Source organism: Aethalodelphis obliquidens, unplaced genomic scaffold (assembly GCF_003676395.1).
Source record: "Aethalodelphis obliquidens isolate GAN/ISIS:26980383/991018 unplaced genomic scaffold, ASM367639v1 scaffold137, whole genome shotgun sequence".
NCBI lineage: Eukaryota > Metazoa > Chordata > Mammalia > Artiodactyla > Delphinidae > Aethalodelphis > Aethalodelphis obliquidens.
In genome coordinates this window covers 678,954-703,316 of record NW_020838081.1, presented here as the reverse complement: position 1 = coordinate 703,316, position 24,363 = coordinate 678,954, and the positions used below count along the sequence as shown (strand labels likewise).

At 43.3% G+C, this 24,363-nt stretch overlaps 2 protein-coding genes across 34 annotated transcripts in view; both read left to right on the top strand.

Moving 5' to 3' along the window:
* ADGRG2 (adhesion G protein-coupled receptor G2) overlaps nucleotides 1–13,099 on the top strand; it is a 183,372-nt gene extending 170,273 nt beyond the window's left edge. For all 20 annotated transcript variants that reach the window (XM_027099715.1, XM_027099697.1, XM_027099695.1 and 17 more), the window contains 5 exons: nucleotides 2,611–2,710; nucleotides 3,279–3,562; nucleotides 6,769–6,870; nucleotides 7,868–8,020; nucleotides 11,339–13,099. In XM_027099715.1, coding sequence (XP_026955516.1) covers nucleotides 2,611–2,710; nucleotides 3,279–3,562; nucleotides 6,769–6,870; nucleotides 7,868–8,020; nucleotides 11,339–11,523 — 824 coding nt within the window. In that variant the 3' untranslated portion in view covers nucleotides 11,524–13,099. The remainder of the gene's footprint in view (nucleotides 1–2,610; nucleotides 2,711–3,278; nucleotides 3,563–6,768; nucleotides 6,871–7,867; nucleotides 8,021–11,338) is intronic.
* A 4,470-nt stretch (nucleotides 13,100–17,569) lies between these two features.
* PHKA2 (phosphorylase kinase regulatory subunit alpha 2) overlaps nucleotides 17,570–24,363 on the top strand; it is an 81,916-nt gene continuing 75,122 nt past the window's right edge. For 5 of the 14 annotated variants that reach the window (XR_003431294.1, XM_027099727.1, XM_027099726.1 and 2 more), the window contains exon 1: nucleotides 17,571–18,282. Coding sequence is in view for 12 of the 14 variants with exons in the window: in XM_027099727.1 (XP_026955528.1) it covers nucleotides 18,205–18,282 (78 nt within the window). In the remaining 2 variants the exon portion in view is untranslated. Of the gene's footprint in view, nucleotides 18,283–24,363 lie in introns of all 14 variants that reach the window. The other 9 variants (XM_027099718.1, XM_027099721.1, XM_027099717.1 and 6 more) reach the window with 5 other exon arrangements.

Sequence of the window (24,363 nt, the reverse complement as noted above, 5' to 3'; positions counted from 1 at the left end):
TCCCCACCAAATGTAGGAGCCTCCTGGACTTGACTTACCCTTGACTAAAGATAATTTAACCTCTGCTTGAATTTTTCTATTGTAGGGGAGCTCATTACCTCCATTAAGAAACAAAATTCAGCTGAGTACATTTGAAAGATCTTACTGGCTTAATTCACAACTCATGAATCGGGCAGCATCCCGTCTAGCAGATAGAAAGGGGCTCTGAGGAGCTGTACCAAGTGAAAGACTTTTTATAGGCAGAAGGAAGCAGGAATAAGGAAGTCATTCTGGGCAATAAAGCGGGTTGGTTATTGCAAGGTTACTTTCCTTCAGGGGTGGCAGGGGTCTATCAGGCAGGTTACCTACCTAGTGCTGATAAGGTGATTTCGGATTGACTGGTTTAAGATTCCATTTCTGGGAGAGCCGAAGACTTAACTCTGTAATGGAGTTAAGTCTCAGTTTGGTGACCTGTGGCTAGCATAAGCGAATCCATTTTGGGCCTGTTGTCTCGTTTTTAATACCTTACAAGGCAGCCAATGCCCATCTTCTAAAGCTCCGCAGGTCTGTTTTTCCATTAAGTTCACTTGGCTCTCTGGTGGCACTCCAGCGGTCTTGGTTTTGCTCTCTCAGGAGAAAAAATAAGAAGCTGATACCTCTTCTGCCAAAGAGTCCTTTAGATAATCTACATGTAATGTATATGTATAATGCTCTATTTCTCAATGTATTTTCACACAAGTAACCCCATAAGAGACAAGTCAGTGAAGTTAGCAAGGCAGTTACTGCTAATACCAGGTGAAGAACCCGGCTCAAAGTGATGACGTAATTTACCCTAATTTCCACAGCTCGAGAACAGCCGAGGCTGGCTTTCTAATTTCCTTTTTTTTTTTTTGCGGTACGCGGGCCTCTCACTGCCAAGGCCTCTCCCGTTGCGGAGCACAGGCTCCGGACCCGCAGGCTCAGCGGCCATGGCTCACGGGACCAGCCGCTCCACGGCATGTGGGATCCTCCCGGACTGGGGCACGAACCCGTGTCCCCTGCATCGGCAGGCGGACTCTCAACCACTGCGCCACCAGGGAAGCCCTCTAATTTCTTATGCATATCCCTTCCACTGTATTATAGCCGCCATCCCTCCCGGACTCCCTCCTCTTCTTCAGGCTAAATATTCCTTCAGGGACTTCCCCTGGCGGTCCAGTGGCTAAGACTTCGCCTCCAATGCAGGGGGTGCAGGTTCAATCCCTGGTTGGGGAGCTAAGATCCCACATGCCTCGGGCCAAAAAAAACAAAAAACAGAAGTGATATTGTGACAAATTCAATAAAGACTTTAAAAATGGTCTACATCAAAAGATATTTTAAAATATATGTATATTAAATAAATATTCCTTCAGATATTCCCTATGCAATAGGATTGCAGACCCTTTTCCTCCCTTGTCATCCTGCTTGTTATTATATCTTTGTGAAGAACAACACCTTTCTAGAAAGTCACTTATTCCCAGAAAAAGAAATCCCTGCCTCTGATCTTGGGCACGGATTCCGTCTTCTTTGTACAATCCTGAATGGTCAGATTCCCTTGTCAAGGAAAAGCTCCACACCCCCAGTATTTTCTTTTTAGGAAGGTGTCTCGCTTAGGAAGTCACCATATGTCAGGGTCTCCGTAAGGTACAAATACAAAAGAATTAAATGAAATATTATGTTAGATGGTACCAGGTAGCCCAACCTGGCTGTGAGAAGGAATTGTTTTTTATTTACCAGAGCCTTGAGATTGTATGCCAGGCTGGTCTGTGTGCACAGAGTGTGAAGTGTCAGCGTGGGGTGGGGAGTGATGGGGTAGAGGGGTGAGACGGACTCCTTCCCAGCCCAAGGTCACTTTAAGCGGAGAGGAGCCTTTTCATTATGCTTCCTCTTAGCCCAAGCGCCCTGGGAGAGCCAGTGAGAGAGCCAGTGTAGTGGCAATCAACACCCCCAAATCAATCAGGTCAGGCATCTCAGTCCATCAACGGGTTCCAGATAATCAGTTGAGGACTTTGGGGTTCATAATGGAAGTTTTTCCAGAAGTTGCTGGTAACCCTAACAGGTTGATTCTTTGGTGTATATTTTGGAGTCCTTCACTTTGCCTGCCACCTGACCCTTAAAATTACATTCCAGATGGGTGTAAGTTAAGGCTAACACTAGCTACCATAGCAGACAAACCCTGAAATGTCAGGAGCAGGTCATTTCTTACTCATGTGCAGTCCAGTTAGCAGAAGTGGAGGGGTCTCTGGTCTTGTGATTTTTCAGGAGCCAAGCTGCTGGAGACTCTGCCTCAAGACAGGGCTTCCAAGGTCGCTCTGAATTTGGGAGAAAAGAGTAGAGAATCTCACTGGAGGTTTTTATGGGCTAGGCCAAGAGGTGGAGCAAATCACTTCTGTCCATGTTCCATTGGCCAAGACTTAGTCAAGTAGCCACATACACCTAGCTGTAAGAGAGGCTGGGAGACGGCCAGCCACATGCCGGGAGGAAGAGAAACTGGGTTTGGTGAACAGCTCACCAGTCTCTGCTATTTCAGAAGAAAATAGAACGTGATCTCTATTCTTTCTTCTCACCACCTTTGGTTATTAGAACTGTGTGTGACCAATGTTTCCCATCTTCCAGGGGTACCAGCTGTGGTTGTGACCATTGTCCTGATTATATCTCCAGATAACTATGGACTTGGATCCTATGGGAAATTCCCCAACGGGTCACCTGATGACTTGTGAGTACAAAGCCCCCCTCGGAATGTTAAGTGAACTGGAAAGCAGAATTCTCCAAGAAAATGGAGGCTCTAATCAGCATATCAACTGGCTCTCATCCTAATAAAATCCAGTAACATTTACAGCAGGCTTTGCAGTTCTATATGTAATGAGATCAGCTAGTTAGAAAAGCCATGCTACTGTGTAAGTATTAAAAAAATGAATTAGGAGGAAGTATTTCAAAAATACTTTTATAAGCCTCTGATAAAAATAAAATACCAGCTACACTATGTTAGTAAAGACTCATGGAATAGAGTTACTAGGATCTAAAGGGGATAAGATCTTTTAATGTCTTCAAAGAATATTTTTTAAATACTTTCAATCACCAAGTGTCCTAAAATAAACCCTCTTGGAGTTTTTCCCCTAGAGCTATAAATGGCTGTAGAGATCAGAGGTTTTATCTTTTTTTTCTCTTGTAATTGTAGGAAAATGTTTCAGTAAAACAATATAGATTCATTGTTATCATTTTGAACCATATTTCAGCAAAAAAAACCATAATATGTTTTCCCTGTTTTTTCCCCCCAATTCCAGTTGCTGGATCAACAGCAATGCTGTATTCTATATTACGGTTGTGGGATATTTCTGTGTGATATTTTTGCTGAACGTCAGCATGTTCATTGTGGTCCTGGTTCAACTTTTTCGAATTAAAAAGAAGAAGCAACTGGGAGCCCAACGAAAAACCAGTATTCAAGATCTCAGGAGTGTCGCTGGCCTTACGTTTTTACTAGGAATTACTTGGGGCTTTGCCTTCTTTGCCTGGGGACCAGTTAATGTCACCTTCATGTATCTCTTTGCCATCTTTAACACGTTACAAGGTAAGCTCTACAGCACTAAATACACACTGAATGACCCAGTCGAACTGAAAAATATTGCTACTAAAAGTTAGAGTATCTGCAAAGTGGCTTACTTAGTAGCTTAAGATATAATCATGGAAAAACAGATTTAACTTTGAGAAAGGGTGCTCTGAGAGCCTTGGAAGAAAGGCTAAATTCGTTAAATTCAAGAAGTGGTCCTTTTTTCCTCCTTATCCGTCACTACCTTCTGGGAGGGAACAAACATATCAAGGGGAACCTACCAGGGAACTGTTTCTGGGAGAGTCACTCACTCTTCCTTCACCGGGTTCCTTACCTTTTTTTCCTTTAACTTTTTTATTGAAGTAGAACATGCATACAGAAAAGTGCACATACCCATAAGTGTCCCCGTGAGGTCTCACCACTCTGACCTCCTAGGTCTGTGTTTGATTTGAAGACAATGATAAATGTGAAGTCAATGGCAGCAGCCTGGCCCAGTGCTTAATCCCACGCAGTTGCTCTGCCCTGACATGCAGCGGGAAGGGCAGGCTCTGTGGGTGACCCTTGACCTCGGAGCTTCCCCTTAGTTAAGGAAGCCCAGCCGCAGTCATTTGGGAGCCCTCTTCCATTGTATTCTTTTTTTTTTTCCCTTTGGTCTCATTGTATTCTTTAGGAAAGCAAATTACTCATTCTTCTAGATCAGCATTATAAAAGAGTTGTCAGCTGTGATTAATTTTTTTTCTTTTTTTGGTTGGTTGTGTCTTCGTTGCTGCACACGGGCTTTCTCTAGTTGCGGCGAGCGGGGGCTACTCTTCGCTGTGGTGCCCGGGCTTGTCTTGTTGCGGAGCACGGGCTCTAGAGTGCAGGCTCAGTAGTTGTGGCGCACGGGCTTAGTTGCTCTGCAGCATGTGGGATCTTCCCAGACCAGGGATCGAACCCATGTCCCCTGCATTGGCAGGCAGATTCTTAACCACTGTGCCACCAGGGAAGTCCCAGCTGTGATTAATTTTTCACGGACGCACTTTGGCATTAAAAGCGGAGCAGGCTAATAAGTTTACGTTACAATAACAATCATTCGTGTCCCTTGGTTTCCTTTTACTCCAAATCCTCTGTGTTGATGCCTTTAATTGCATTCTCATCCACTCGTTTTCATCTTTTGCTGGTGGCTTTTAGCTCCCAGAGCATTCTCCTGTAGTTCTTTCAGGCAATATAGTTCATTAACCTGAGATTGAATTCAAATGCCTAATTTGGCTACCGGTTCTTATTTTATTCGGAGGAAGCCAGTTAACGTGCTTGCTGGGTACATACAGTTGTTCATTTTTACCTACAATGTACAGTTCCTGAACTGGTATATCCAGGTGTTGGACAACTTATAAGAGTTTTATTTGCCAACAATGGCATGCTAAAAGTAAGAGACACTTATTTTAAAGAGAAAAAATATATGCCCAAATCACACTAATCGTAAACATGAAAGCAAGGTACCTCCCCTCGCATATTTACCATGGAAACTGAACCTGCCTCTTTTTCATTTCCCTAGAATGACTTCTCATTAGAATATGAGTGGACAGAAAGAATGTGTTGTTTCATTTATAAAAGGGAACTAAAGCCTAATTCACAGGGCTTTGGGGTTGATAAAAGGAGAGATGTATACAGGTTCTGATTTGGGCCTTGGGTACCCCCATTTTGATGTCTCCCCTAATGCAACCAAGTGTAGCTGCCCAGGGTGGCAGGTGGACAAAGGTGTGCAGTACTCGAGATATCAGTCTTCAGGCTGGGCACGTGTACCCTACTAGAGGCAAACCTGATATTTTAACATGAAGGTTTTAAAGTAGATAGATTGGGGGCTGGGGGGAGGGAGAACTCAATTCGCCCATTCATTCTGCTAATATTTGTTCGCGTTCAAAGCCTTGGGGAGTGGTAGCGAGGGGGCTGTGTGGGGAGCCCTGCGCCTGCATGCAGTGGGGGGTGGAGGCAGAGCCTGAGGGCCTTTTCCCGTCTGTAGTGTTGTGGCCAGGACACCACTGGAGAATTTCCTTGAGCCTGTCACAGGGAGGCTGGAAGGTAGACAAGGCTATGGCCGCAGTGCCCCAGGCTTCGGGAGGCTGGAAGGTAGACAAGGCTATGGCCGCAGTGCCCCAGGCTTCGCAGGAAGGCCCAGGGAAGGGATATGGCTGTGGACTGGAGAGAAGGAGGGAGGGGTGTGAGACAAAGGAGGAGATGGCATTTGACAGAACTTGGAAATCAATTACGCATATGGAGGGACGGGGAGGTAGGAGCTGTGGACTGAAATTAAAAAAGCACAGGGACTTCCCTGGTGGCCCGGTGGTTAAGACTCTGCACTCCCGATGCAGGGGCCCTGGGTTCAATCCCTGGTCAGGGAACTAGATCCCACCTGCCGCAACTAAGCCCTGGTACAGCCAAATAAATAAATATTAAAAAAAAAAAAAAAAAGCACAATGTGAGAGCTGGGAGTTTCAATTTTCTTTGGGGGAATAGAGTCCGGGAGAGAGCCGCTCAGAAAGCTCTGAAGAACTGCTCCGAAGAGGTAAGGGGGGAGATCAGCATATGTGTGAGTTTGGAGAAGGGGTATGTACAGTCAAGCACACATCTCGGCAGAAGGTTACTGCTTGTCACAAGGCACAGATATCTTAGTTAATGCTTTTAGTGCTTTTCTAAGTGTGGGAAGATGCAAGAAACTGGGTTCCTAAAATTTTCTCCTGAAAATACCTAACCATCCGAAGGCCTTTTCTACCAGTTTTCCCCGAGCACAGAGCGCCTCATGCCTGATCTCCATCCTGAAACCCTTTTAGGGTGTGTTGAATGTCAGTGACTGCAGTGGCTTATGACTCGATCCTTGTAGAGCTGGATGGCCAGCAACATTCTTTAGTTGGCAGAGCCTAGGTCTGAGCTGGCATCCTGGGTAGATGGCTCGTAATTCCAAAGATAGGGAAGGCCAATGACAGGATGTGAGAGGTGAGACAGTGAGTTTAAGTTTGGACATATGGAGTGATATTCTTTTTACAAGTATTTTTTTAATCTTACAAAGAGAGTCCTCCCAGGGTGCCTTTCGAGATTAAACTTTCCCAGGACTTCAGGCTTTATTTTCAATCTGCAAAATTTCATTTTGCCTATGGCTGCCAAAGGTTTTATCTTTTGTGCAGAGTAAGCTCATGACATTCAAGTCTTAGTTTGGAATTCATTGTGTTATGTTTTTCCCCCCCTCCCCATAGGATTTTTCATATTCATCTTTTACTGTGTAGCAAAAGAGAACGTCAGAAAGCAGTGGAGACGGTATCTGTGTTGTGGAAAGTTACGACTGGCTGAAAATTCTGGTACATATTTACCTTACTTTTTCTCCTTCCCTTAAAGCTTGAGGAAAAGATTGTATAAGCTAAGATCCAAAGCAATTAATGCCAAAGGAATATCGGGTCTGGAAATCAATGAATGGAGCCTGCTCAACACAAAATATCCATTGTGAACATTAGGGGAAAAAACCTAGTGAATTAAAAACCAATTACTCACATCTGGGAACTTAGTGAGCAATAGAATTAGTGGCCTGGCTGCTTCCTGAATGAAGCAACAGTGAAATTTTTAGAATTCATTTCCTTTCGAGTGCATGCTTTCCATTTGTCCAAAGAAATTTTTAATATTTACCTCCCTAACTTTTTAAGTCTTGACTCAACCTTTTTTCCACAGGTCCTGGTTGTCAGTGACTTCATTTATTTGTTATTGGGCCAGACTTTATATATAAGCCTTAGCATACATTTGGTTATTTTGAAGTTATTTTCAGCTATGCCCTCCTGGGTTATAGAGCAAATAGCTCATTTTTAAGAAAATAAGAAAAACGAAGTACTCTTTGAAAATCTAAATTCCTTTTGCATAAATATTACCCATGAATACAGACTTTGCAGTATTGCAAAGATCTGGTTGCACAAGATTGGAAAATGGCAGTACCTAGAGTTCCATCATTTGCCTGGATTGAAGAGCCATTAGTCATCACAGCAGGTCGATTTGTGTTCTTGTGAAGACAGTCCTTGGCTCTGAAATATTACCTAATTCAGAGGATATTTATAGACACAATCAAATTAGCTTGGCCTTTAGTTCCCAGAGAACATAGGTTACTTTCAACCAGGCAGTCATTTAAAGGACGAATGTATACAGTCTTAAATGAAAATACATTTTATCACACCAACCTGTGAAATGTGGGATTCTCTGTAAGATCTGGAAGCGAGAGATCAGTTGCTTAGAACGAGTTATGCTGTGACCTGTCTCCTGCATCTGAGTTTCAACATTCTGCCCTGTTTTTCTGTAATGCTTACCCTACTGTAGACTGGAGTAAAACTGCTACTAATGGTTTAAAGAAGCAGACTGTAAACCAAGGAGTCTCGAGCTCTTCAAATTCCTTACAGTCAAACAGTAACTCCACCCAGTCCACCACGCTGCTAGTGAATAATGATTGCTCAGGACTCACGAGCGGAAATGGTACGTTATGTCTCAATATAGTATTTCTCAAGCTAGTGTTTGTTGTATTAAAGCACTTTTATCCTTTAATGGCATTTTTGCTAAGCAAAGTGTATAATTACATGTATGACTAGTGGATCAAAATGTGGTTCTCTTATAAAAGAGAAAGTTTATTAATCCAAGTTCATTCGTTTTAGAGCAGTTTTTTTTTTTAAGATTTAGGGGTTGTTTTTTTTTAAAGATTTAAGTTTTCACGATGGGAATTGATGACGACCTAAAAGTTTTAATGTGGCAAATCCTGACTTAAGTATTGCCCAAAGACTTCAGTCCTATGCTGTTTCTGTGCAAGCAGTACCTAAAATACTCAGTAAGACTATATCAGTTTTTCAGTATATCTATAATTATACACATCTTCAACACTTTTAAACCTTCCTATTTTTTGCTTGTCATGTTTGTTCATTCTTTTCCACAGCGTGGCTGCCTTGTGACAGTGCCCAAATCCCCATGAATATATAAAATACTGGAAGATGAATTGTGACCTGTATTGGTGACTATATATGTCTCCAATATACATACAGATCATTGCTGCTGTGCCTCCTTTACTCATTAATTGTGACATTTCTAGCTAGAACTTCCATTACGTTTTCTTTCTTTCATAAGACTGGGCAGTTCATTACTCATAAAAACTTATCTGTTTCTCTCTTCTTTGGCTTCTTAATATGTCTTTTGCATTTTTATAAAAACTTAAATTCTGCTGGTATACTTTCTCCTTTCCTGGAGAATTTGCCTTTACTTATCATTTTAGAATATTAGTTATTTGCTTGACAAATTCAGATAAATTTGTGAGAAGGTTCATATACTTACCAGATAATTTTCTAGCCTCCCAAAGATGGGAGGTCCTACTGGTTTGTATAGACTTTTAAGATACAAGAGGAGGGACTTCCCTGGTGGCGCAGTGGTTAAGAATTCACCTGCCAATGCCGGGGACACGGGTTCGAGCCCTGGTCCGGGAAGATCCCACATGCCGCGGAGCAACTAAGCCCGTGTGCCACAACTACTGAGCCTGTGCTCTAGAGCCCACGGGCATCGCAATGAAGAGCAGCCCCTGCTCGCCACAACTAGAGAAAGCCCACGTGCAGCAATGGAGACCCAACGCAGCCAAAGATTAATTAATTAATTTAAAAAATTGTTTTTAAATAAATAAAATACAAGAGGAGGTCTCTAAAATCAAGGTTTCTCAACCTCGGCACAGTTAACATTTGGGGCTAGATAACTCTCTGTTGTGGGGCCTGTTCTGTGCATTTGAGAGTGTCTAGCAGCACCCCTGGTCTCCACCCACCAGGTACCAGTAGCAGCCAGCCGCTCACCGCCCCCCCCAGCTGTGACAACTAAAAATGTCTTCCAGTATTGTGGAATGTTCCCTGGGGAATAAGATCGCCCCGCCCCCCAGTTGCTGAGAACCATTGCCTTATCAGATGAGAAACAGTTGCCATGGGGCCTTAGCTCTTTATTGTAGATACCAGAGGGAGAGCTGGGCTCGGTGCCAAGTTGCTATAGCGGGAGTGACTCAGTGCAGGTAAACAGAGTAGAGGCAGTGGCAGTCAAGGCTGATTCATAAGTTAGTGGGAGAAACCGAGTTCAAAGTAGAGAAATCAGAGGTGTGAGCTGAGTCATCAAGATCCCTCAGAATCACAACGTATCAGTCAAACCTACTGGTTTGGATAGAAGTGTTTGGGGCTCTTAAAGCCATATTTTTCCATATTCTAGAAAGAACTCAGAGACGAAGCCTCACTTGCCTAGCCTGCCAATATGTTGCCATCCTTCGGGGAATCAGATTGAATGGAGGCAGCACATTTTGCACAACTGTTTGACGTGGCCGACTTCGCACAGCTATTTTCCATGGCTGACAGTGAGGGTGGGGTACATTTTAGGTCAACAAAATGGCCACGTGTTTAATACCACATAACCTGCACATCAGGATCTGGGATGGATGACAGAAAAAGAAGCTGGAAGTTTAACGGTTTGTTTATTATACCAGGTCAAATTGTTCCTGCACAAGAATGTCCTCGAACCAAAATGCCTAAATCAGAAGAGCAGCCTCGGACAGTCACTTGCCCATCGCTATGCCCAGAGATGGAGCTGTGTTAGCCACATCCGTCACCTAGTGTGTGTGAATACTACCTATTTCAGTTATGCCTTGGAGGCTTGGCTACTAGCAGCCGTGTCACTCAGTACACAGGGCCACAAGCTCACAGTTTGGAAGAGACATCACATGTTGACTCTTTCTCTTCTGAGCCATGTAACCTTAAGCAAAGCACTTACTTTCTGACACCTTAGTTCCATCGTCTGTGAAATGGGGATAATAATAGCACTCATCCCGTAGGGTAGTAAATGAGATAATTCTTATAAAGTTCTCAGCACTGTCATTATTAGTATAATTATGGCAGGAACTAACAGTTGGGCTTATTATTCAGCTTTCTACATTGTCTTCAAATGGTGTAACGGTCAAAAAGATGGTGCCAAGGAGCTAGAGGATCTCAGCAGCTGTGCCCACCCCACCCCCGCCCACACACACACACACACACACACACACACACACACACACACAATTCAGGGCCTGCCTGGGATTGGGGAGGCCCACCTGCTCCCTGGCGTGGACTCTGAGGTTGGACTCTGTTGTTTCCTCCTGGGAATCAGTCTTATCCCGATTTAGTCAGAGGGGCTGGTTTAGTGTATGAGAGATGATTTCTTTTCTTGCCAGGACTGTTGTCACTCTGGGTTTCTCTGGTACAAAGTTTTACTTTATAGGAATCTTAGGGAACTGAGAACCTTGTGAGGGATCTCTGCTAACCTTTGGGAGAGACCAGAATATTACCTTAAGTTAAATTATACATACGCTACTACTTGAAGGCAATATATGTTCAACCAGAGTTAGGAAATGGGCCTTTTAAAATCAAAAACATTGCTTTGCTTCATATTTTGACCGTTTCATTTAAAAAAAGCTGCCATAGAGAGCTGGTTTCTGAATCATTCTCCAATTTGTTTTGCTTACTTTGAGTGGTCTTAGGAAAGGAATGAAAAGTAAATAAAATATGACAATATATCAGACATTTTTTTTTAAAAAGACATGCTCTACATGTGCATACTTAAGAATAAAGTGACGTTTGTTTATTTTGAAAATGCTTGCTATAGGAGCAGTTCCACGTGTAGATGTATTTCTGATGTATCTGTGGGGAGGAAGGTGATCTCCGCGTCCTACTCTTCCGCCATCTTCTCCTGTCCCCTGAAAATGCTTTCTGTGGATACTTTATGACGCTGATTTTGTTTTTCCTCATACAGCGAATGCTTCTACCGAGAAGAATGGTTTTTCTTTCAGTCTTCAGAATGGAGACGTGTGCCTCCATGATTTCACTGGAAAACAGCACATGTTTAATGAGAAAGAAGATTCCTGCAATGGTAAAAACCGTATCGCTCTAAGAAGGACTTCAAAGCGGGGAAGCTTACACTTTATTGAGCAAATGTGATTCCTTTTCCTAAAATCAAAGCATGTTGCTTGACAGTGTGAAAATGTCCAATCTTATTTTTTACACAATGTGAGTTGTATGAAAATCAACTAATTTTATACTCAGCAACTTCTGGAGGAGCATAAGCTAATTGAGCGCAATGGTTGCTATTGGAAGAGGAAACCAAGACTTTATACCATGGTTCTTAGACATTTGTGATTTGGTTTCTCATCCTTCATTTTAAAAGAAGACTGGTTTTAAACAACACACTAAGAATAAGACTCATTTCTAAAAAATCAAAGTAGTTCATTTCCAGCCCCAGTTAAAGATGCTAAGTTATCTTTGATAACATATGAAGCCACTGTTGGCTTCAGCCTGTTGGTGAGTTTCGTCGTGCATGCCTTTGTTGTAAATAAGATAAATTCTAGTGACCCACATGTCAAAAATCTTACTTCTCCATTTTTGGTATTTATTTTCTACTGTGTAAATTTCTTTCTTTGTAGAATCACGGTTGTGCTGTTGTGTCTAATGTGATAATTCAGAAAATCCTTGCTGATTCAGTGACCTCTAAAGCTCCTTTTGGAGATTATATGGGATGTGAAATACAGGAACTTCACTGAAATCAAGAAATAATGACGCCAGCCAGACTGGAAAAATGTAAGCAGGTAGTGCCACAATTAGCTCATATAGTGCCTTGGAGTGAGTTAGAAAAAGGTGCCCCCACTGGGCAGACACAGCCCCATGGGCTCGTGATTTGGCAAACAGAATGAGGGCCATATTTTCGCCCCACTCACCCTCTCGGATGCACCGTTGTTCAGGGTGGCACCTGTACAACCGTACATAGCATCCGATACTGACACCCGTCTCCTGACCTCTTCCCTAATCATCAGATTACGGAAGCTGCACCAAGGTGTTTAGCTGAATACCTTGGTCACCGAGAGGGAAGGAACTGTAATCTAGACCATGTGGTAGAAAAATCATGATGTGGAAGCGATACATACACTGCCACTTCTCAAATCCCCAGAGCCTTTCAGAAAAGGGGAGTAGAGTAGGATTACCTTTTAAAAGAGATGTACATTAAAAAAAAATCATATTGCTGTTCTTTAAAAAGCAACTGCATGGTACTTTGTTGATTGCTATGACTGGTACACTCTGGCCCAGCCAGAGCTTTAATTATTTTTTTTTAAAGAATTGTCTTGATGAGTGTATAGTGACAAGGGGGAGCAGCTATTGGGAACAGTGAACTATCCTGCAATGCTATTGTTTCCATATGTATCAAACCCTGATTGGTCCTAGTCATAGCGAGTCTATCTTGCTTCCTACCTACAACTGCTTGAGCAGTGCCTCAAGTATGTCCTTACTAGGAACATTTCAAAAACCTTTAGTTAGGTCTTTCGCCAAGGTTCCCTTGCATATATTTCAAGTGAATGTTGTATCCCAGACTAACCACAGTAATAACGTAATACACTTCTGTGAGTGCTGATTTGTCTTTGCAATATTTCTTCTCCGATTTATTTAATTGTCTTGTATTTATACGTTAAAATTGACAAAAATGTTAAAATTGCCAAAATAAATTTGCAGTTAAGCCCTTTAAGTTCGAGAACTTTCACAAAAGGAAAACATTTGTGATCTCTTTCCCTGGTGGTGGAGCTTGGAAGCGGTAGGACCACCCTGAGGAAGGCAACTCGACAGTAGCATCCTTTGGCAGGCGGCAGGCACGCTGTGACCGTGAAGTCGGAGCAAGGATTGTCCTGCCTCCCGCGATTGCTTTCTGAGGTCTCTTTTTCATTTTCCTCTTGCTCTTTCAAGATTATCTCTTTAACACACGTTGACATTGGCTCACACAAGCCCCAGATTTGGATCCCCTCCGAGTGTCTGCTTCCTCAGCATCAAACAGTAGGATTTCAAGAAGGTGAGGATCGGAACTGGGGTTTCTGGGGAGCTGATTAGCATATAGGAGCCACAAATGGGGAAAGCTGGCCTCAACTCCACAAGAGGTGTCTGAGCAATCTCTCCTTCCACGATGCTCAGTTGCCTCAAAGATGTTGAGTACTAATTTGATGAGAGAGGTGGTGAGATACTCTAGATTTGGGGGTGAGATATCAGAAACCAAATCTCCCAAAGCAGATTATGTAAACAAAGTGTACACAAAAGGATACACAATGTCTGACAACCTTTAGGTCCTGCCCCCCACCCCTTATTTTTCCTATTGTGTTTTGTGTCTGGCTACAGTCCTTAAGCCAAATTCTCGTCTGTATTTTTACTTCAGACAGATAAGGGGCAGGACAGAGAGAATGTTCCTGAGAAGCACCCTCCTTTGGCTTTCAAATTGGTCCCACAATCTGAGACTCTACTGAAGGAGACAAAGGTGGTGGCAATATGAGGAGGCAAGGAGTATCACAACAGTGGCCAGTAGTTGAAGGAGTATTTTCTCAGAACATTCGAGAATTTTTTTTGTTTCGTTTTGTTTTTCCCCCAAAACACTGCATTCATTAATCCCACAAAGTAACTCTGTTAACTTCAATGAACAGCATCATGATTGTTCTCAGTAAAAAGGGTGAAATGTCTTCATTGGAGATACTGGGTTGTGTCTAACGAGGTCACCTAGGAGGCAGGTTAGTTTGTTGAAGGTCATTTCCACAAAGAGCTAATTTACTGAACAAGCAATTTATCAAATGGACTAGTGCGTTGTCACTTTGTCTCCATAAGAGCATTTTAAGGACTATTGAGTTTTTCTCTGCTTCAGCTCCTCGCTACTGCGGTTGGAGTCTGAAGGACGGACAGGAGAAAGATAAGACTGAGTGGACATAAGAACATCATCTTGAACGGGAAGAATTCTTAGCAGTATATTCTTTTTTCTTTTCACCTTAGTCTCTAGGTACAGCATCAAAAAGTTGGGGTGGGGCTTCCCTGGTGGCGCAGTGGTTGAGAGTCCGCCTGCCGATGCAGGGGACACAGGTTCGCGCCCCGGTCTGGGAAGATCCCACATGCCGCTGAGCGGCTGGGCCCGTGAGCCATGGCCGCTGAGGCTGCGCGTCTGGAGCCTGTGCTCCGCAACGGGAGAGGCCACAACAGCGAGAGGCCCACGTACTGCAAAAAAAAAAAAAGTTGGGGTGGACAAAAATTGAATACATTCTTCCAGAATGTGTTCTTTTAAATATATTTATAGGACTTCCCTGGTGGCGCAGTGGTTGAGAATCCGCCTGTCAATGCAGGGGACACGGGTTCGAGCCCTGGTCCGGGAAGATCCCACATGCCGCGGAGCAACTAAGCCTGTGCGCCACAACTCCCGAGCCTACGCTCCAGAGCCCGCGAGCCACAATTACTGAAGCCCAAGTGCCTAGAGCCCGTGCTCTGCAACAAGAGAAGCCACCACAATGAGAAGCCCGTGCACTGCAATGAAGAGTAGCCCCCGCTTACCACAACTAGAGAAAGCCTGAGCGCGGCGACGAAGACCCAATGCAGTCCAAAATAAATAAATAAATAAAAATAAAATATTTATAGATATATACCTCGCTGTGAAGAAATCTTATGCTCCCTGGCGTTTCTCTCTTTACCTCTCAGTCTCAAACTAGCTGCAGGAAGCTGGAGCAGAGATATATTCAGCATTCTTTAAAATATTGTGATAAAAAACAAAATGATCTCCAGTCAACTAAAATTAAATTGTCATAGAAATTATTTGGCAAATTGGCTATTTTCAGCAAATTAATTCAGAACGGACCCTCTCTTCTGTGTCAAAGATGGCGTGCTTTTCTTTAGAGTCAAAGACCTGAACCCTCCAAGAGAAACATTTGTTGGTTTCCACCTTGGATGGTGACATGTGGCTCCCTGGGAACTTCCTTGGCAGAAGCCCCCCATGGCAGGACAAGGGGCAGACCCTCTGGTTGGGGTCAGAGAAGTTATACATGGTGCTACCTAAGGGTCTAGTTTCAGACTTTCATCTTTATAAAGATCATGAATCAGCTTCAGAAACAACAGCATACCCCATCACATTCCATATCTGATTCTTAACAAACACTTGAGAAATGACTCGGAGATGGGTTTCTATTGGGACACAACCAGAGAACGTTTTCATGGATATAGGGACCAAGATATGGAGGTTTTATATCTCAGGGACATAGAAATCTAAGATATGAGTCTGATTTTCATATAGCAGAGCTTGTAGTCCAGAAAGAATCACTGAAATTTGCTTGGAGATTTAAAAGCTAAAAATGTAATAGCCTTCCTTCTTTTTGGTTTTATTCCTGAATTTCAAACTTATTGAAAAATACAGCTTATATGATAATATACATTAAAGCATAGACCAAAGCCTAAGAATGTAGGCTGGCTATGCACCAAAAGAGGTATATGTGTGTAGCAGAATTTACAAAGAGACCAAGAGACTGAAAATGTTTCTATCCTGGATGGAAATGTCAGGTAATATGTAAAGGTCATCAGTTATTTTCCCCTATGGCTACAAAATGGACCCTTGAAGAAGAACTCACTGTGAACAAAGGCAGTAATGAAAGGAAGCAATAATCCCAGCTTTTAGTTACAGTATATGTGAGAGTTCTGTAAGAGTACATATTCACATTCCAAGAGATTTAATGGTGATAACTTAATGTCTAGTTTTATTTACCCCTAGACCATAGCAAATTTTGCATGGAGGCGCATCACGTGGATTGCTGCATTATTTAAGAGCCAATAGTAAGAAAAAGTGAGATAATGGGTTTGGTGCTTTAGTCGAGTGACACAGATTCATGTTATGGAATTTTGAAAATGAACTTGGTTAAGGATGATACATAGGGGACCCAGCTGAACATGACTTATTTTCTTTCATTCATTCATTCATTCAGTACCAATTGAGCTACAACTACATGCTCAACACTGTACCAGGTAAGGTAGGAGATACCAAAACTGTTTCAATGAGTAACTTACAATCCAGTTAGAAAAACATGCCTCACGTGAAAACAATATGAGCAGTACCTTGTTGTCAAATGATGATGGAACCAGCTGTGATTCATGAAGTACTTTCCTATGAGCCAAGCATGGTGCTGACTGCTTTATATTCACCCTCTTGTTCAAAGCCACCCTAGGAGGTAGGTGCTATTATTATCCCCATTTTACAGATGAGAACATTGAATATCAAACAGCTAAAACATCCCAAAGCTCGCACCACTTGTAAATGGCAGAACTGGAATTTGAACTCAATTTGAACTGACTCCAAGACCTAAGTTCTTACTAAAGAAATTGTTATGGGAATTCAGAGAATGGGGAGGGCTAATAGAGAAGAGCCGAGCAGGCCCTTAAACCAAAGACAAGCTTCAGATAGGCAAGGAGGAGGAGGCCTACTGGGTCAAGCATACAGTAGATGCATGGAGACTAGCAAAGGGCTTGAGTTAAGGATATTAGCTGAGCTGTCCTCTGGAATTAATATGGGACCAGATTTTGGTGGAAAATGAATAGTGGGCAGAAGATTGTAAACACTGTGGGTAATGATAGGCCACCAGAAACTGTAATGTCGAGTTTCAAGTTGCAGGTCTGGAGATGGACTGCAGGCCAGGCTCGGTGAGCTTCTGCCAGGTGACTAGTGGCGAGGCCGCAGGCGCGGGGGGCAGCTGGGGGACCCTGCTCTGCCCCAGTCGCCCCCTCTCCTCTTCCCCCCTGGGCCCCACTACTCTACTTCCGCTCGTGGGCGCAGACGCGCCACGGGCAGAGCTACTATTATGGTCCGCGGAGGGGCGCCCAGGCAGCCGCAGTGGGCGGACCTATTTCTCCCACCTCTGGCGAGGTTGGCAACCCATTCCGGGGCCCTCCCCACGGCCGCTTAGGAAGGCAGCCTTATCCCCCGCCCGGAGTCAGTCCTTTATCTCCGCAGCTGCGAGCTTTCTGCTCCGCGACGGCGGATCTAGGGGCGGTGCTAGAGGGCGGGGCCAGGGATGGGGTTGTAAGCTCATCTCAGGGCTGGGCGGGGCCGCCAGCGACAGAGCGTGTTAGGCGTGTTCTGGGCCTCAGGCCCGGCTCCACGGATTCGGCTCCGCGCCGGGGGCGGGTCCGGGGGCGGGCCCGGGGCGTCCAGATGCCCGCGACGGAAGGACCTATTTCCACAGCCTCCGCTGAGGTCGACGGCCGGCAGGGAGATAAGGGGCTGATAGAGGCAAACGTTCCCGCCCGGAGCCGAGTTCCCCGCTGCTCTCGGGGGCCACCTCGTTTTTCTTCCCCCACTGGCCGCGACTCGGAGGGTTCCGTTCCGCGGCGGGGGCGCGGCCGGGGACTGGGCTGTGAGTCTGCTGCGGCAGGCGGGTCGTGTAGAGTTCGCGGCCGGCCCCGAGGCCGTCTCACGACAGCCCGAAGACAAAAAAGGCTCGGCGGGGGCATCGTCGCCCCACGCCCGGAACCCAGTTCCCCACTTCTCCCGCGGGGCCGCGAGAGACTCGCGAGCGTCGGAAGCGCTACGGACCTGGTCAAGGCGGGGCAGCCGTAGCGCCAGCCCCTTTCTCCTCCTCCGCGCCTTTCAGCAGTAAGAAACTCTAGTTGGCTTGCTTTCCAATCGTAGTTTGGTTCTATCGTTTAAAAAAGTCCCTACCTCGTAACGCCGGGCTCCATCTCGAGAACTGACCGAGGCTGTGAGTGCTTGGGAACCGGGCCCGCTCGGCGGCCGCAGCCCAGGCGTCCCACCGCCTTGTAGCAGGTCGGACGCCGAGGCCCCGGAGCAACGCGGAGATGAGGAGCAGGAGCAATTCCGGGGTCCGCTTAGACGGATACGCGCGGCTGGTGCAGCAGACAATCCTGTGTTACCAGGTAAGGAGGAACCACCCCGAACTGCCATCTCGAGGCACTTATTCTCCTACCCAGCCCCCTCTCGTGTGCTGAGACTTTGCAGTTAAGAGGAAATTTCCTCTTTAAATCCGGTCCTTGCTGGCCGATGGTTACTCCCCACCCCGTCCACTTTACGAGCCAGGGGACCTAAGGGCTGTGCGGCTACACTGCACAGGATTCTTTGACCGCTGTTTGGGATCGAAGATAGAAGGAGCCCCCTGGGTGCCCTGGGTACAAAACGCGTCTTTCTGCATTGACTCTGCTGCTTTTGGATGGAAGGAGGTGTGTGTAGTTTGGACAGAGCACACTGAATGAGGATGGTGAGCTCTGGACTGCGAGGACAGTAGACGGGAGTGAAGAAACTCCTGAGGTGTGCATCCCACTCCGGGGTGTGTGGCGACTGCTGCTATTCTGCCCTTGAATTATCTTGTTAGAGACCCACCTGCGAGGGTCTTAGGGCTTACTCTGGTTGCCATTTTACAGATGAGAAAACTGCAGGCCAGAAAGGTTACTGCAGGTAGCAGGGTTAGACCCAGTGCAGGTCTTCTCCCAAGTTGGAGGGGATCTTCGAAGCTGCCCATGTAGTCTGAGGTATGGAATGTCTCCTGTTTTGTATTACCCGGCTAAAGTTATATCTGGGCCCATCATGTAAGACCACTGGACTATTTTTATTCCTAGTGAAGACAACAGCTATGTTGCTTGCCCTCCATCAACGGCAATTATTTATAGGAGCTCCATGTCAGAGAAGGAAGTGGCCTTCCAGGGTAGAGGCCTGGCCTTCAAGTTGGGAGCCGTGGTCACTCCCAAGCCACTGACCCTTTTCCCTATAGCCAATTTCACAGCCTTGTTTCTTCATTCAGGAGATATTTATTGTGTCCCTATTATGTGCAAGGCACTCTGTCAGGTGCTGGGCCTACAAAGAAGAATAAATACTTGTAGTGCAGTCAGATTTATGCGTAGGGAATAGGTCCAGAGTCCCTTGTCCGAAACTCCTGGGGTCAGATGTGGTTTGCAAGTCAGCAGTGTTTGGACTTTAGGAAGGTAATATACATATGTATTCTCTAGTAACTGCAGTGAAGTCTAGGCAGCACGCTTAATCAAACACATTATTATTTTCCACATTGGAATATGAAGATTCACACTGAGTAGGAAAAGTAAAGACTGAAAGTAGTTTCACGTCAGGTCACCTTTTGCTACCAAACGAGCTTGCTGCAAAATTATGAAAACACTTTAAATTTTCAGAGCATATTGCCTTTTGAGATTGCACATGAAGGACTGTGGTTCTTATTTTGGGAGCTTAGCCCAGTTTGGGGAGCAGGGAGGAGTCCTGGAAGAGACGATGTTCAAGCTAAGAACTGAAGAAGAAGTAGGCAGGCAAGTGGGGGTGATTTTTTTTTTTTTTTTTTGCCTTCCTCTTTGGAATATATTATAATTACTTCTACAAAGTGTTTTAAAAATCCAAGTTGAAAATCCTGGCCCTTCATTACTGTGATGGAAGGGGCTTTAAGGAGAACTGATCAAGCTTGGTTCTTGTGTCACACCTGGGTTTGAATCTCTAGCTCGTCCTTCAACTACAGGTGTAACCGTTTCCCAGCCTCTCTGAGACTATGCCCTTATCTGTAAAATGAGGATATAAACACCTGTGATTACTGCCCAGTATGTTGCCTGCCCCCCGCCCCAGTAGGCAGTTAGCAAATAGTTGAGTGCTGTTGATGGTGTTACGATTTTGATATAGGCCACACATATCCAGGCCACAAGTCCTCGCCTCACCACCCTGGCCCAGGATGCTCTTTTTCCTGAAGGCCTTGATACAGCTACTAATTGCTTTCTGGTCTTTGAACATAATTATGTCTCCTCATGGATTCTGTGAGATCCTTAAGCACAGAGACCTCATCAGTTTCATTCCTTTTGCATCAAGCAGTGCTCCAGGCACATGAAAAGTACCCTTAAGTCCTTGTTGATAAAATATGTTCTGCAGACTCTGAGCCATCCTAATGACCCAGCTATTGATCCAAGCTTACCTTCCCTCAGGAGCAAAAGAACTGTCTTCCCATTAAAGCAAATCTGCAGCATTGGACTTTCCTCTCCAACATTTTAATGATTAAAAAAAAAGTTGCCTGAGCCTTTAGTTGTATTTATTTTGGGGGTAGTTCGTGAGAAGCCCTCATGTTTGCCCTGTTTTTCCCTTCCTGACTGCATAGTCAAGCTTTTCTGGTTAACCAGAACACTCCAAGTACGGTTCTGTTGGAAAATCCCGTGAGTCTGCACATGCAGAATCACTCCTTCCCACTTTCCTCCACCTCGCACCCATCCCGCCGCAACAGCTAGTTTTCACAGTTGTAGAGCCCTAACCCATTTAGGGCCTGGTCATCTTTTCTGAGTGATCTTAGGCAGGTCACCTGTCCACTGTGTAAGAATGAACGAGCAATTTTATGTTATGCATATTTTACCACAATAAAAAATGAATGAGCTGGACTCGAATGAGTGGTTTCTAAAGTTTTTACTGTATTTCCCATCCCCTGTAGATAGGTGCAGATGTTTATGAGGCAGTTTTCATTGTCAACTGGTACAAGGCTGACCTCTTTCTGATTTGTTCGGTTTTTTTTTAAAGTATAGTTGATTTACCATATTAGTTTCAGGTGTATAACTTGGTGATTCAATAGTTTTATAGGTTATATTCCATTGAAAGTTATTATAAAATAAGGGCTATATTTCCCCATGCTGTACAAAATATCCTTGTAGCTTCTTGATTTTATACATAGTAGTTTGTACCTCTTAGTCCCCTCCCCCTATCTTGTCCCTCCCCCCTTCCCTCTCCCCACTGGTAATCACTAATTTGTTCTCCATATCTGTGAGTCTGTTTCTGTTTTGTTATATTTGTTTGTTTGCTTTATTTTTTAGATTCCACATATAGGTGATAAAACACAGTATTTGTCTTTCTCTGTCTGACTTATTTCACTAAGCCTAATACCCTCTAGGTCCATCCATGTTGTTGCAAATGGCAGAATGTCATTCTTTTTTATGGTCGAGTAGTATTCCATTGTATATATACACCACATCTTCTTTATCCATTTATCTGTTGATGGACATTTAGGTTGCTTCCATATCTTGGCTATTGTAAGTAATGCTGCTATGAACATTGGGGTGCATGTATCTTTTCAAATTAGTGTTTTTGTTTTCTTTGGATATATACCCAGGAGTGGAATTGCTGGATCATATGGTAGTTCTGATTTTAGTTTTTTGAGGTCCATACTCTTTTCTGTAGTGGCCGCACCAATTTACATTCCAACCAGCAGTGTGCTAGGGTTCCCTTTTCTCCACATCCTCACCAACATGTTATTTGTGGTCTTTTTGGTGATGGCCGTTCTGACAGGTGTGAGGTGGTATCTCATTGTGGTTTTGATTTGCATTTCTCTGATGATTAGTGATGTTGAGCTTTTTAAGTTGACATCAACTTACATTGATTTCACTTGTTAGAAATCAGTGTTAAATATACCAAACTCGTAATTATTCTTTTGTTAGAGGCAATACTTTGTTCAGATCAGCTAGCATATCAACTAATTCCTTTTCCTGTGTCTGTGAAAGAGAATTTTTTCCATTAGTCATTTGCCAAATGTACTTACTGCTAAATAATAAAGATTGACAAAACCAAAAGCCAGTTTTTTAAAAAGAGTGATAAAAAGGCAATCACAATAGATGTAAAATTTTAAATTAACCAGATAATGGAAATTAATTTTTTAAAAATTTTAAAGATATATGTGATTTATAAGAGACAAACCTAAAACAGAGGATACTGAAAGTTTGAAAGTAATTAGTGAGACAAGATATACTAGGCAAATGCTAACCAAAAATAAGTTGGAGTAATTATATTGATACTAACATCAGACAGATAAGCTTTTGAAATTTAAAAGAATTCTATTAGGGATTAAGAAATGTTATTACTAGATGATAAAAGGATAATTCACCAAAAAAAATAGAGCAGTTTTAAACCCACAGAATACTAACAACATAGCTTCAAAATGTATAAAGAAAAACTTGACTTAATTGTTAACAAATCCATAACCATAGTGGGAGTTTTTAAATACCCTTCTCTCAGATACTAATAAAGCAGAGAAATAATTAGGACATAGAAAATTTGAACACTTCCGTAAGAAACAAACTTGATCAAGTAATACATACGTAGAATTCTGTGCCCAACCAGTAGAAAATACTTATTTGTTTCAACCTTGCAAAGTATATTTTTCAAAAATTGATGACAAATTAGGGTATAAAGGAAACCTCAAAAAATACTGAAGAGTCAACTTTATGCATACCACATTTTTTGACCAAAATGCAAGAAAATTAGCAATAAACAATGACTGCTAACGCCCCCCCCCACCAAATATGTTTGGAATCCTACTAAGCCCACTTCTAAATATATTTAAACAGATAATGGATATGTACGTCATGAATATATACACACACATACATATATATGTACACATATGATGTCATGGATCTAAGAAGAAATTATAATGGAAATTATAAAATATTTAGAACTGAATAAAAACAAAGGCATTCCAAATACCAATTTATGGAATATAGCTAAAGTGGGATGTGAAGAGAAGTTTATATCCTGAAATGTATAAGAAAAGAAGAAAGATTTACAAATTAATGAACTCAAGTTGAGAAGAGGACAACAGAGTATACCCAAGGAAATAGATGAAAGGAAATAATAAAGACAAGACCAACAATTAATGTAATATAAAACAAATAATAAAGATTGACAAAATCAGAAGCTAGTTTTTTAAAAAGACTAATAAAAAGGCAAACTTCTGTCAGGGTTGATGGGGGGATGGGAAAAGGGACAAATAGACAATATTAGGAGAAAATGGAAAAATACTATGAACAATTTTGGGCAGTAAATTTGAAAACGTAAATGACAGTTTTCTAGATAAATGTTACCAGTGTTAAAGCAAGAAAAATTTACATCCTGATTAGACTATAGCCATTAAAGGAAATTGAATGAGTGAAAAACTTCCTAGTCCAAGATGAGTTTATAGACTAGGACCAAGGAACATCTAGAGGTTTATTTATTCATTCATCTTTGAAGGCTAAGGAATTTGGTTTTTATTCTGAGTGGGAAGGGAAGCTGTGAGGGGGCTTTGAGCAGATGAGTGGCATCATCTGAATGATGTTTGAAAAGAATCACTCCACCGGCTGCATGGAATATAAGGTGTCAAGATGCACAACAGGGCGACCAGTTAGGAAGCTTCTGCAATTGGAGCATGATGGCTCAGGCAAGGGTGGTTGTAGTGGAGACAGATAGGAATGGTTGAGTTTGGGGAAAATTTCATAGGTAGAGACAAGTTTTACTGGTGGAGTGAGTATATGATGTATGGAAAAAAGTCAAGAATGACTCCAAGATTTTTGGCTTGAGTAACTGGTAGGATGGAATTGCCTTTTACTGAGATGGGGAAGATTGTGGAGGAGCAAGTTTCTGGGGGAAGATAAGGAGTTTTATTAATTTCGAGGTGACCGTTAGACATCCAAGTGGAAATGGTAAATAGGCAGTTGAATATATGAGTCTAGAAGTCAGGGGAGAGGTTAGGACTGGAGATGAAAATCTTGGAGCTGTTGGTACACGTATATGTAATGAAAGATAATGAGACTGGATGAGATCACAGGAGTGAGTTAAACAGAGAAGAGATGACATTTAAAGAGGAGCTTTCCAAAAATGGAGAGCTCCGGAAGATGAGGAGGGAACACCAAGGGAGACTGAGAAGCAGCAGATGAGGAAGGGGGAAAACCAGCCAAGGGTGGTTGTCGTCCTAGAAGCCAAGTGAGGAAAGTGATTCAAGGAGGAGTATCAGATGGGGGAAAGACTAATAATGGGTCAAAGACAAGTAGCAACAAGACTGAGAAGTGACCATTAGATTTAGCGGTGTGGAAGTTGTTGGTGATCTTGTCATGCAGTTTATGTGAGTATTAGAGGCAGAAATTGGTTGAGGGGAGCTCGAGAAGGGAAGAACAAGAGCTAAAGATCGCGTTGAAACGATTCTTTTGAAGATTCTGCTGTAAAGG